The following is a 14,344-nucleotide window of genomic DNA, read 5'->3' on the forward strand; positions in this document are numbered from 1 at the left end:
TCTTATATAGCACTTTCTTTCTATACTTAGTGATTCCTAACTCCATTCAGACACAGAGCAACTTGGGGTTAGTATCCGCCCAAGGATACTTGACATGCAGACTGAACCACTAACCTTGTGATCAGTAGGTGACCTGCCCCTCCCTCCTGAGCTAAAGCCCCCCTCCATGTGATGTACATTTCATTTCCTGGCTTGTACTGAACCTGTACTGTCATGTATTGATATGGCTATGTCTTAAGGTGATGACCTTTGAACCGGATGTTGTTGTTGTCCGAGGGAAGCCCCGTTAAGTGGCTAGTTGTAAGATGGACAGTGTTCAATAAAGCAACATAAAGACCGTGCTTTATGTCCTGATTCAATTCAGAGTGCTCTGCCTAATTTAGTAATAAGGTGAGCATACAACAATGGCGACGAGGACGACACGGACCTGGATTTGTTTTTGTGAGAAGTAGACCCAGCGGCGGCACGGTGTTAGCGGAAAAAAAAAACTTGTGGGCTAACATGGAAAAGTCGGGTATTCAACCGTTCGCCTGCTACACGGATCCAGCTACGCTCGGACCGAGATGGACGCGCTGGTTAACATCCTTCGAGTTGTTTGCTGATGGGAAAGGTCTTATTTTGACGGATGATGCTACAGACGCGCTCTTCTACTGCACATGGCCGGACAGGACGTGCAGGACGTCTTCTCCACTCTACCACAGACGGGAGAGGCAAAGTTTTAAATATAGTTAAAACCCATATAGTATCTAAACTTCTCTTCCTTGCCACGGTTTTTCCTCCTCCTCACAAATCACTTTTACTTTTAAACAAACTGTGTGTTAAATTAATATGGGGAACAAACCGTGAGGTTACGAAACGAACTTTAATGTATAAAGGCAAAGAGTGTGGTGGATTGGGTGCGCCAGATCTCCGTATCACTTTGAGGATTCCTTTTATTAAAAATGTGTTTAGCGCTCTTAATAGGAGAACCCCATGGATTAGAGGTAACGAAGCACAATGGGGAAAACTAAAAGGTAGGGCTAGATCCAATATGCCGTATTATAAACTCCTTTTTGGTGACACTACGGAACAGTGGAAAGACCTTAATATTAACTGGACACAAGTATCCACTAAACAAGTATACAATATAATTAACAGTAAAAATAATGAAGGACAGATAAAATATAAGGGCGTGGGCGTAGAAGAATGCCCACTAGTAGTTAAAAATATCTACGACAAATTAATCTCTGAAAATATGAGAGACACTGTGTGGTTGATATCTGTTGGACGCCTCCCCGTTAGAGCGGTGGTGCAGTGGAGCTGTTATGTTACCACCAAAGAATGTCCAATGCCACGGTGTGTCGAAGATGAAACCCTTGAACATTTACTGTTATCCTGTTATAGAACAGTAGAAATCAGACAACAGATGACTAAAATGGGTTTTGAAATTGACAACAATATACAAGCTATAAAATATGGTCTGTTTAAAGAAAAAATGTATGACAGTAAAAGACGCCTCTTTTGGCTTATTATGTGTGTCATTAACACCCACATTTGGAAAACCAGAGCCAAGGTGGTCATTGAGCAAAAAATGATAGATAGTGTTGCTGTGTGCAAAAATATCCTTACAGACCTGAGAAGGAGGAAGACTTTAGAACAAAAAAAGAATAGCCCTTTACCTTGGGACCTTTTGAAGATATAATTAATGTTAATATGTTTGATTAATTTAACTTTTGTATTAATGTATCTATTGTAAATTATTAAGAGATAGCAAGGGTGGTTAGGAAAAGACCTGCCGTGGGAGCTTTTATTATTATAATATGTAAAATAAGATGTGAATAATTTGTGCATGGTGCTTGTATTATGTGTATTTGTAATTGTGAATTTTGATATTTAAATAAAGTGATTTAAAAAAAAAAAAAAAAAAAAAAGCAAAGGATTACAGCGCTGCGGTGACTGCGCTCAACACTTACTTTGTTCCTCAAGTGAATGCAGCATACGCACGCCAAACTTTCCACAAATTGTCCCAAACACCAGGTGAGACTGTGCAACAATTTTGTACACGTTTGAGGCGAGCTGCAAAAGACTGTGACTTTCAAGCTGACAATGATAACCAGATACGGGACGCTATCCTGAGTAAATGCACTTCTGAATATGTATGGAGAAAGCTGCTTGAGGAGGGTCCAGGCTTAACTCTAAATCGCACGTTAGAGGTGGCTTCACACTGTGAACGTGCGGAGGAGCAGATGGCGGCGATGAGTGTCACCGGGGAAAAGAAAGGAGAGGACACGGTCAGCCGGATTTTTACAGCAAAGAAAGAGAAGAACAACAGACCAAAAGGAAAAATGAAAGATGATAATAAAACAGAAAGACAGTGTTACAGGTGTGGTTATACTGACCACATGGGCAAAGATCCCAAATGCCCAGCACGAGGACAAACATGTCACAAGTGTAATGGTAAGGACCACTTTTCAAAAATGTGTCGTACAAAAAGACAAAAGAAACAAAATGTGAATGCTGTTGAACAAGATGATTATGCATTTACTGTAAATGATGATAATGTACCTGAGAAACTTACCTTTTCTGTTGGGGGAATAGAGTTGAAAATGTTAGTTGACTCTGGAGCTACAAGTAATGTGATGGGAGAAAACATATGGGAAAAGCTAAAAGCTGAAAAGATAAAATGTCGCTCATATGTACCCAAAGAGCAGAGGAATTTATATGCATATTCCTCAGCACAGGCACTCACGGTTAAAGGCGCATTCAGATGTGAAATCAAGATTGGTGACAGGACTGAAGAGGCTGAATTTATTGTGATTAGAGGTAATGGTGAACCACTCCTGGGGAAAAAGACTGCCATAAAGTTAGGAGTGTTGAAAATAGGTGAAAATGTGGCGGCTGTCACAGATTTAAAGCACACTCTTAAAGAAAAGTATCCAAAAGTGTTCAAAGGAGTAGGAAAGCTAAACACCAAACAGATCAGCCTGTACATTGATCCAAATGTGAAACCAGTAGCACAGCCACTGAGGCGCATACCTTATCATTTGAGGGATGCAGTGGAGAAAAAGATCAATGAACTAATCGACATGGACATTATAGAACGTGTAGAAGGACCTACACCTTGGGTAAATCCTGTAGTGGTACTCCCAAAGAAATGTGACAAAGATATCAGAATGTGCTTAGACATGAGAAAAGCAAATGAGGCAATAATCAGGGAAAGATACCCCATACCCACTGTGGATGAAATCTTGCAAGGATTAAACGGCTCTGCAATCTTCACCAAACTCGATCTTAAGTGGGGATACCATCAGCTAGAGCTTACCCCGGAGTCAAGAGAGATAACTACATTTGCAGTGCACAACGGAGTATACCGGTACAAAAGGCTAATATTTGGAGTCTCATCAGCTAGTGAGCAATATCAGCATGAGATTGCCAATGCACTAGCTGGCATTGAAGGAGTTGAGAACATTTCAGATGACGTAATCATACACGCGCCAGACCAGGAAACCCATGATAAACGCCTGCATGCTGTGATGAAGAGACTCTCTGACTGTGGCCTGACACTAAACTCAGAGAAGTGTCAGTTCAACATGGACAGACTCGTGTTCATGGGAATACTGCTGACACAGAAAGGCTTCGGCCCGACTGAAGAAAGAGTGAGAGCTGTGGTGGAAACCCGAGAACCGAAGAATGCTACTGAGGTGAGAAGCTTTCTTGGACTGGTAGGCTTCAGTAGCAGGTTCATACCACAGTTTGCTACACTCTCTGAACCACTAAGACGTTTAACTCGAAAAGAAACTATGTTTACATTCGGGCCAGAACAAAAGCAAGCATTTGAAAGACTAAAGACTGAGTTAGCCAGAGCAGGTACCCTAGCCTATTTTGACAAAGAAGCCCCAACCAGAGTCATAGCAGATGCAAGCCCTGTAGGCTTGGGCGCAGTGCTAATACAAATACAGAACGGAGAAGAGGTACCAGTGTGCTACGTAAGTCGGAGTTTAACGGACTGTGAGCGAAGATATTCTCAAACAGAAAGAGAAGCCCTAGCACTGGTATGGGCATGTGAGAGACTACATCCATATGTGTATGGCAGGAAGTTTGACCTCATCACAGACCACAAGCCATTAGAGGTCATATACAGCCAGAAATCTAAACCTTGTGCACGCATAGAAAGATGGGTTCTCAGACTGCAACCATATGACTTTAAAGTAGTGCACATTGCGGGAAAGCAAAACATTGCGGATTCACTGTCAAGACTGCTGGCTGACACCACGTCAAAAGAGATACATAAGCATGAATGTGAAGAATATGTGAGATTTGTTGCAGTTAATGCTACTCCAAAAGCACTCACAACAAGAGAGGTTGAAGAAGCCTCTGCTACAGACTCAGAATTAACAGAAGTGCGAAGAGCTATTGAAAATGGACACTTTGAAAAATGCAAAACATATGCACCCATTGCAAATGAACTGTGTGTCATCGGCTACATAGTTTTGCGGGGAACTCGCATTGTATTGCCAGAAAACCTCAGAGCTCAAGCACTGTCACTAGCTCATGAAGGACATTTAGGAATTGTTGGAACCAAACAGCATCTCAGAACAAAAGTTTGGTGGCCAGGGATGGACAAAGCTGCAGAAAAGTTTTGTAAAGCTTGTCACGGATGTCAAATAGTAGCCAGACCAGATCCACCTGAACCACTGAGAAACACACTTTTACCAGATGGACCATGGCGAGATGTGGCGGTAGACTTACTGGGACCGCTACCTTCGAACCACTCAATACTTGTACTGATAGATTACTACAGTCGGTACTATGAGTATGATGTAATGTCATCTACAACTGCTGAAAAAGTCATTGACTCTATTGACTGTATATTTAGCAGACATGGGCTACCAGTTACAATCAAATCTGATAACGGCCCACAGTTCAAATCTGAGCTGTTCAGAGAATATTGTGAAACTAATGGAATCAAACATATAAGAACTACACCAAAATGGGCTCAAGCAAATGGGGAAGTGGAACGTCAAAATGCATCATTGATGAAAAGAATCAGGATCGCACAAGCCGAAGGACTTGACTGGAAACGAGAGCTAAGAAAATATGTAACAGTGTATCGCAGCATTGAACATCCAACCACGGGCAAAAGTCCAGCAGAACTACTGTTCAACCGCAAAATGAGAGGAAAGTTACCGAACATCAGTGAGGCTAAAACAACGGAGTTGGACGTGCGTGACAGAGACGCTGAACAGAAAGGAAAATCAAAGATTTATGCTGATGAACGAAGGGGAGCGGAGTATTCAAAAGTTGACTCGGGAGACACAGTGCTGGTTCAACAAGACAAAGTGGACAAGTTTACAACACCATTCAACGCAACACCACACAAAGTTGTAAGCAGAACTGGAAACCAAGTCATTATTGAATCACCAACAGGAGCTCGCTATCACCGGAATACCACACATGTGAAGAAATACGAGACGAATGAGACCAGAGAAGGACACTATGACACAATACCTGAAAGGGAGGAAGGTGAAACACCCACAAAGACTGACACCTTCACTCCAACACCACAAGAGGGCTCCCAGGGGCCAGAGAGACCAAGTAGATCACAGAGGGCTAAAAAGATACCCGAGAGGTTTCGTGATTTTGTGGTGAAATGAACTATAATATGTTAAGGTGAAGAGGTAACTTAAAGTTGGCAAGTTTCAAGTTCATATGTGTATTTCGACATGTATATATTGAAAAAAGAAAGGTACATGTGTGGTGAGACAGTTAGATTATATAATTGTTAGAAAGTAAGACAAGAAAGAATGTTCAGTGTTGGAAAAAAAAAAAAGACATCAAAGTTATTACAACTAAAGTTTGAGTCTAAGGAAAAGGGGGATGTCATGTATTGATATGGCTATGTCTTAAGGTGATGACCTTTGAACCGGATGTTGTTGTTGTCCGAGGGAAGCCCCGTTAAGTGGCTAGTTGTAAGATGGACAGTGTTCAATAAAGCAACATAAAGACCGTGCTTTATGTCCTGATTCAATTCAGAGTGCTCTGCCTAATTTAGTAATAAGGTGAGCATACAACATGTACCTGACATTTTTGCAGTCTCATTAGGAGTCTGTATTCCTAATGAGACTGTACATAGTAGTTTCTGATCTGTCTCCACGTTCACTTCTCTTCCATATTCGTACTGATGGAAACGTTCTGCACTGCTAGCATCTCTTTCTCTCTTTGTGCGTAACGCTGCTCAGTTCGTCAGTGAGTGGATGGGTAAGCAGCTGGATGGTCATCTTGTAGTAAGACAGCACCGAAGCCACTTTTGGAAGCATCGACGGATTGTGTTACTGGAAGCTGTACGTCATAGTATCTGAGTATCTGAGTACCGGGCTTCCACATGAACTACATCTGAATCAGTAACTATTCATACCTATCATGACACTGACCACAAACCGTCCCCCGGTTATTTTGTAGTACTGGTAGTAATATTTATAGCAGTATTTGTAGTACTTTTGTTTGTTTTGATTGTTTCAGAGTTTGAGGGTTCAAAGACTGGGTCCTCCAGTCTGCAGCCCAGGCTCCCCCAGTGCCCCACTGGTCAGATACTGATGAAGCTTGTTTCAGTGAGGGGTCACAGATCAGAAATGATCAAAACTACAAACATGAATATTTCACCCTGCAGACCAGCAGTGGTGAAAAAGCGGAGGGCAGAGCTTGGTTTGCCTGCGAGTCTGAAGCGGCGTCATCACTAACGTGTTGGTGAGCGCCATGGCTCAACTTCCATCGGCACACCTCTGAACAGCTGTGACAGTACGCACGCTCATTTTAACATTCAGCAGAGCTGATCTTTGCCTGCCAATCCAACCAAGTACACCTTCAGGACCTCCGGTTGTTCTGCTGCTCGGCCTGCAGGGGGCGGCAGAGAGCCACGCTGCTTTCACAGGCTGTAGGGAATTGGAAACTCCAACAGAAACCAGATTAAAGCAGGAGTGAAACAGCGAGCTGAAGCTTGGAACAAGAAGAATTGATGCCTTTGTTTTTTCCTGCATTATAAATCAAGCGCTGCTTTCTCTTACAGTCTGATATCTGTCATCAACCTGTGGGAGCCTCATGAATGTCTCCGCCTCCATCACCTGCTGCCCCGCAGGACCAACTCAAGTTTTATTAATAGGGCTATCAGATGTGTACCAACCTGACCTCTGACAACACAGCTGATGGTCCCAACCCCATTAAGAAGGGAAGAAATTTCACCATTGAACCCGTGTGAAAGGCACACCTGTGAGGTGAAACCATGTCAGGTGACTACATCATGAAACTCACTAAAAGAAGAACGAGGGTTTGCAGCGCTGTCAACAAAGCAAAGGGTGGAATCTAAAACATAAAACATATTTAGAGTTATCTCTCATTTTTTCTTTGCTGCATAATGCCATATATCTAAATATATTTGATGTCTTCAGTTTGTATCTATAATGTACAAAGTAGCAAAAGTTGAAATGAGAAGGTGTGTCCCAATCTTGACTGGCAGTGCAAAAGGGAATTTGTGCTTAAATTGAAATTACATTTTTTTTCTTAAAGAAATGGTTTAGTTCATGTAATTATTCTATCACGTGTCATTTTCATTGCAAATATTAATCACGGTTAAATTAAATGCAGTTCCAGCTGTAGAGGAGGTCCGCACTCCCGTGTGAACGAAGTACCGACTGGAACGGACAAGCACGCGAGTACGAACATGCGTACTTGAGTATTAATGCACGGCTCTCATCAATGAAGTCTAACTTTTCCGAGCATTCTTGAACGCAGCAGAGGGATAACGCGTCAGACCGGCTCGCAGCGCACGCTCGTCGGAGATAGTCTATTAAAGCAACACGAGCCACTACGTCACAGCGTCACGGACACTGTCCCACTCAAACGGAGACCCACATAGACTGCGCGTGCGCCGGTGTCCCGGTATAGGCTCGGAGTGAGGCCTCTGTCGGCTGCTCTCCGAGCTTCGTACGTTCAGCGGGCCTCTGCTCTCATGTCTCCCCGGCTGTTGAGGCTGGTTTCCGGCTCGGACTCTGTGGTTCTCTGACTCCCTGTTCGCGGTGTATTGGTTCTCGGATGGCGGCGATGCTCTGGCTGGGAGCGGCGGCGACGGTCTTCTGCCTGGTGCCCGGCTCCCTGGGAGGCGCAGGCCGGCTCTACACGGAGGAGGACCCGCTGGTGATCCTGAGCAGCGACAGCCTGAAGTCCGCCGTCACTAACTCGTCCTCGGCCTGGCTCATCCAGTTCTTCTCGTCCTGGTGTGGACACTGCATCCAGTACTCCAGCACATGGAAGGCTCTGGCCCAGGACGTGAAAGGTACTGCTGCGAAGATACTGTTCCCCGTGCGTTCGGGTCAAACCAGACTCTATTCAAAAATATGCTGTTTACATCGTGTCCGTTAATCGGTGAAAATAGGACCAAATTTTAAGCATAGTCTGAGTGCTTTCCGATGACGTCAGATCTCTGTACCGATTCGGCGTTAAAACAATTAACAATAAACTTATCAGTTGTTTATTTTTAGCTCATTTTCCTGCTGCTAGCTCGCTCTTGTAAACGTTTTCGGTTGTTCAGAGAAACTTAAATGTAGCGTTTATTTCAATGGGGTTCTGAATGGCAGGGAGACTCCGTGTGTGGACGTGCTGGGACAGGTAAATCGTTCAAACTACAGACCGAAGGAAGCGACATCCCGGGATGAAGGTGTGCTAACGATGAGGGCAGCTGGGGACACAGCGTCAGGTGCTAACGGCAGGTAGCCAACAGTGCGAGGGACTCAGGTGTGTCCCTGCTGAGTGAAACAGACTCGGTAACAAAGGTTTAAGGGCTTTAAAGGCTGTCAGTTCAAAGGTCACAGCTAAAAGCTGAAATGACTGCAGAGATACTGATCAGTATTTGAGACTCTTGATTTGTGTTATGATGTGTTTGGTTATTGATCAGCGATTGGCTGCACTGATTGGAAGCCAGTGAGGGCCACACCAGAGCAGGGCCCTTTTTCAGGAAGCCGGTTTAGAAAACTCAGAGTGAAAAACGATACTCAGGGTTGAGTAACCCCGAACTGTCCAACTCGGAATATTCTGTTTCAGAAAGGCTGATAACAATTAGTTCAGTCAACGCGGAGTTGCTTTAACCCCAAGTTAAGCGCGCGCACAAGGATACATAAAGCCCAGGGGCCCGTTCTTCGTACCTCGCTTACTACATCCAAGATCAAATCATCGCGCTAACTCTGAGCTCGCTAATCCGGTTCCCCGAACAAACCTGTTGTTGACGATTAGTACAGCTGGATGAAGTAATGTGAGATCACTGGGTGGCTTAACAGGGGCTACGCATCGATAGTAGAAACATTGATCGGCAACCCTCTGATTGGTCGGCGAAAATGTCGAAGGCGCGCGCTCGGTATTTTTCGGCAGCAGAGCAAGAACTCTTGATTGAGGGATTTCAGGAGTTTCAGAGTTTAATTAAAACGCAAGAGAACACTGCAAAGGCTGCAAAAGCAAGGAGAGAGGGCTGGCAGAAAGTTGCTGACAAATTAAACTCGTAAGTAATTTAATAATAATAATAATAATGGAGTGGATTGATATAGCGCTTTTCAAGGCACCCAAAGTGCTTTACAATGCCACTATTCATTCACTCTCACATTCACACACTGGTGGAGGCAGCTACGGTTGTAGCCACAGCTGCCCTGGGGCAGACTGACAGAAGCCAGGCTGCCATATCGCGCCATCGGCCCCTCTGGCCAACACCAGTAGGCGCTAGGGTAAATTTATCATATTATATTATATTATATTATAATATGTTATATTATATCCCCTTTCACATTAGAGCCACAACAGGACCCACTAGAACATGGGAACAAGTAAAAGTGAAATATAAGAATATTCTACAGAATGGTAATATTTATCACTTATGTTGCTTTTAGTCTCTTGAAAAGAGAGCCTGAAATAATCTGTTTGTTTGTTTATAACAGCAACCAAGAAAAGGGCGGAGCAAAAAAAGACAGGTGGTGGTCCTGCACCCCCTCGTCAACAAGTTGGTTAAGTGAATAATACCCTCACGGGAAAATCGATATCTCTCTATGAGCACACTGTCGCGCTGAGCTAAAGGATCCTGTCTGTCCCGCAATATACGCTGAATTCTGAGGACTCTCCTTATCAATCTTGCACCTTCTGCAATGGGTTGGTCGCGTATACGGACAGGACATGGCTGCGACAGGCTTCCCAAATCCACCTTCGCTTTTATAGCCGTGGTCTCTCATCTTGATTACATGAAGTAATTTGCAATTACTACTCTGAAATATGAATTACATCTGTAATAATCACATACATGTAATAGAATGATTAATAGTACATTTCCCTTTTTTAGGAAATGACCTGTATGTATCTGTGTGACATCAATAAAAGGATCAAGTGCTGCATTATCTTCAGTTACATTGATAATATTTATTTATGGTGAAACAGTGGAAAAATATCGCTGTTGCTTTCGTATAAATGACGCGGGCATACCTGCGTGGCCGCGATCTAATCCTGTTTACATAAAGTAAGCCTGCTCCCCAGCAGGTTTACGCTTACGGATCTGTTGCTATGACAGCAAGTCCCGGATGAGCTTCGGAGAACCGAACGATCCAAGATCACGCGAAATCGTCAACAATCAAATCCAGCTAACTTACTTAGCGAGGTACGAAGAACGGACCCTTGATTAGTGGAGCACAGATTAAGCGAGTCACCATGGAGACGGAGGGAAAGAAGGCGCGGTCAATGTATCTTACAGCGCTTGAGGCCGAAATTCTGATGGCAGCATATGCCGATAACATGCAAATTTTGCGGAAAAAAAGTAACGCAGCCTCAGCTGCAAAAGAAAGGGAGCATGCATGGCAAAACATAGCTGACAGAGTCAATGCGTGAGTGTTAATATAAACATTGATCGAGGGATTTCCACCCATTTAACACGTTATTATATTATATTTTATTTTTTATTTCATACATTTTATTTTGTGATGTGATGTGAGCGCAGGTGCAACCCAACAGGCCCCAAACGTTCCTGGCAGCAAGTAAAAATGAAATATAAAAATATAGTCCAAACAGGTGGTGTAATTGTATTATGAGCCATAGTGCTTGGTCTGTTTGTCCCATGTAAATCAATTGCAGTTAGAGGCTACATTAATTTTCTTTCTGTAAGCACTTATTGAAATTATCTGAGCACATTACAAGTACATATTTGCTTACTCTGTATGCTCAAATGTGACCCGTTATAGCCAACAGAAAAACAGGTGGGGGTCCTCCACCACCACTCACAGAGGCTGGCCACTTGGCTTCCACATTTGTGATAATGTTGGCAGCATCACATATGATCTTCACAGTGCAGAGAACACAAATTAGCATCCATTACTATAATGAAATAATTTGTTAGTTTGAAATGCTACAGGGAACTATGTACCTGTACATTAATGCTGTGGAAAGACTTCCTGTTCACATAGTCTCCTTCATTTACTGAAGGAGCAATGATTGGAATGTGAGTGCCATCTGTACAGCCAATCACGCCTGGGAACCGTGAGAATAAATATAAAATTTAAGTAGTTCAAGTATCACCACATCATGAATTAAGTTTTGTTCATCCTGATACCTGCAATTTTGTGGCATCCCTCTTTGATAAATCTTGTGGGTCTATGACCGGGGAACACCACAAACGAGTACAGGAGACGTTTCAGTGCAACTGTAACATTCCTGACTGCCCGACAGACGGTAGCCTTGGAAACGTGCTCAGCGTCACCAATATTATACAGAAAGCTCCCGTTTGCAAAAAACCGAAGTGCAATACAAATAATATGTAATGAACTGAGAGCATGTCGGCGATGTGTCACATGAGCAATATTAGGCCTGAGGATGTTATTCAAATAAATTATAGATTGTGCTGAACAACGGTAACGTTCACACAGAAAATCATCAGGAAATGATAAAATGTCCAAACGCGCTCTAATCACTCTCTCCCGGCGGAGAGCTCTGCGGAGGATTTGGGCTTCAACATCTACTGGCTCTTCAAGGAAGGAGCACGCCATGTCTGACACTTCCTACAGTCAGGTTTCTGACAAAGAGGCGGAGAAGGTCAGGGTTAGTTGAAGCTAACCTGCTAGGGGGCAGGTTATCTTCACGGAGTGTGTCGTCATAGTAACTCACTCAGAATTAATCTAAACTCGCTTTGTGAAACCGAAAACCCAGAGTTTCCGTTAACTCAGGGTATACTTACTCAGAGTTTGCACTAAACCGGCTTCCTGAAACAGGGCCCAGAAGGTGGATGAAGGTAAACACTGATGTTTGTTACTGGAGTCACCAATGCAGACGTGTCCCTCCTGGGCCTCCGGAGCTTGAGGACCCGATGGTGTTTGTACTGAAGCACCTGCGGCTCCTAATCTTTTCCCACCAGATCGAACACACACAGTTTCCATTCACATGTTTGTATACCTGCCCACGTGAGGACCCTCCCTCTGACCGTCACCTGCGTCGTCTTTCCCTGCAGACTGTTTTTCCTAAACCTCTCACCTGTACGTTGTTACACCCCAGCCCAGGGAAAACCGGCGTGCGACATAAGGAAAATAAAAATAAGGAAAAATGCCCCCCCCACTCCCTGCTCTTAAGGAGGACGAACCAACAAAAAACAGCTACCACAGATTTCACAACAGCCAGTCAGTTTATTGAGTCCCAAAAGGTAGCAGGCATCAGGGTGAGCATGGCCAAAACAAACAAAAACTCTGGAAATGAATTGCAGCTGGCTTACCTTCACAGAAAACCCCAAACATAATTTACAGGTGTCTTACCTGCCTCTCTAACCAAAAACAGGAGAAAAGGTTCCCAAAGAAAAATGGCTTCTCACCCCTACAGCTACCGAGTAAAAACAGTATCGACAACTATTTACATCTATTTACAACACGGGGCGATCACGACAAACTGAAACACAGGGCTTAAATACATAGAGGGAGCAATCAGGGAATGGACAACAGGAGGGAAACACAGCTGGGGCGAATCAGAACTGACGAGACAAGGAAGCGTAAACTGAACACACTGAGATAAGACAGACCTTCAAAGTAAAACAGGAAACACATAACAGTCACGCCTAACACAAAACACTGACAACATTGGATCATAACAACGTTTAAAGCGCTCCTGTCCTCTGTGATCTGGATGTAAAGTGAATTTTGTGGATGTTTTCGTCACCCAACGCCAGTAAAGCCATACGAGGCTCTCTGTTCTGGGGGAGGCCTGGGGTTGCTCAGCCCTCCTGAACACTTGGAGGTCTTCAGACTTCTTCTCTGGTGTTCTGGACCTTTGTCAGAGGAGTATGTGGGCTCTGCAGCAGCTTCTGTCTAACACTCATGAGGTTTCCTCACTTCCTCTTCCTGTTGCGTCCCCTGTGTCACAGCCCCTCCCTGCCACAGAGGCAGCGAGGAGATTTGAGAAAGTTTTTTTATGAGAGTTTAACCAGTTTCTGATGAAACAACCCGACCTCCCAGCGAGGCCGGATCACTGCACGTGTGCACAAACATGTTGTTCTGAGGAAGACTACATGAAAGTTTCAGTTCCATTAGCAATAATAAGTATTGGAAGCGGTCGTTGTAACACAGGTTTTGGATTTGAAGCCAGTTAAAGTCAGCCCAGCGTCACTGAGTGCAACAGGCGTCACATTTTAATCCAAGTGTCACCCTTCATCTACAGCACTGTGCAAAAGTCCTGAGCCGCCCCACATCTCTTTATATTTTGCAGGAGACACACTGTTGTCGTTTTTTAAGTCTTGAGTAATCACTGCCCAAGATTTTTGGACTGCTAATAACCAGAATCGTTTCCCAGCATGCTTTGCAGTGTGTCCTAAAAAATGCAATGAAACTGGACTTTCTACAGCACATGAGCAGCGTGAAGAGTCATGTCCAGTCACAGACATTTGTGTTTGCACATTTCCAGAAAGCGCTGCACATATTTCAAATTTTCCTCTGGAATATAAAGACATGAGGGGCGGCTCAGGACTTTTGCACAGTGCTGTGGATAAACTGGTGAAGGGAGCTGCTTTAAATAGAAGTACCTGATACCTGTGCAGCACGGGGCTGCAGCCTGCTCCAGGACTCAGCAACGCTCACACAGTCTCAAACCGTGTGCAACCGACAAAACAACCAGTCCCGAAACACGCCCTGACTAACACACACACAGTGACACACACGCTTCCTTTTAAACCTGCAGAGGTAAATGGTGACTGCTGCCGCCCTCTGCAGGCTGCAGGGGGTAACTGCATGCTCTCTCTGCGTTACCATCAAAGAGACAAAGTAGAAGAATGAAAACCAGAGGAAATCGATGTTTCTGGCACCTGTTTGAACTTTGGCCT

General features: G+C 44.0%; 1 protein-coding gene across 1 annotated transcript in view; it reads left to right on the forward strand.

The window, feature by feature from the left end:
• The first annotated feature begins 7,844 nt into the window (after positions 1-7,844).
• The window catches only part of qsox2 (quiescin Q6 sulfhydryl oxidase 2), a 14,501-nt gene continuing 8,001 nt past the window's right edge, over positions 7,845-14,344 (forward strand). The window contains exon 1 of the mRNA XM_080892864.1: positions 7,845-8,305. Within this exon, the coding sequence (XP_080748990.1) occupies positions 8,065-8,305 (241 nt within the window). The 5' untranslated portion in view covers positions 7,845-8,064. The remainder of the gene's footprint in view (positions 8,306-14,344) is intronic.

The sequence above is a fragment of the Rhamphochromis sp. 'chilingali' genome, assembly GCF_963969265.1.
Source record: "Rhamphochromis sp. 'chilingali' genome assembly, chromosome: 10".
NCBI classification, from domain to species: domain Eukaryota; kingdom Metazoa; phylum Chordata; class Actinopteri; order Cichliformes; family Cichlidae; genus Rhamphochromis; species Rhamphochromis sp. 'chilingali'.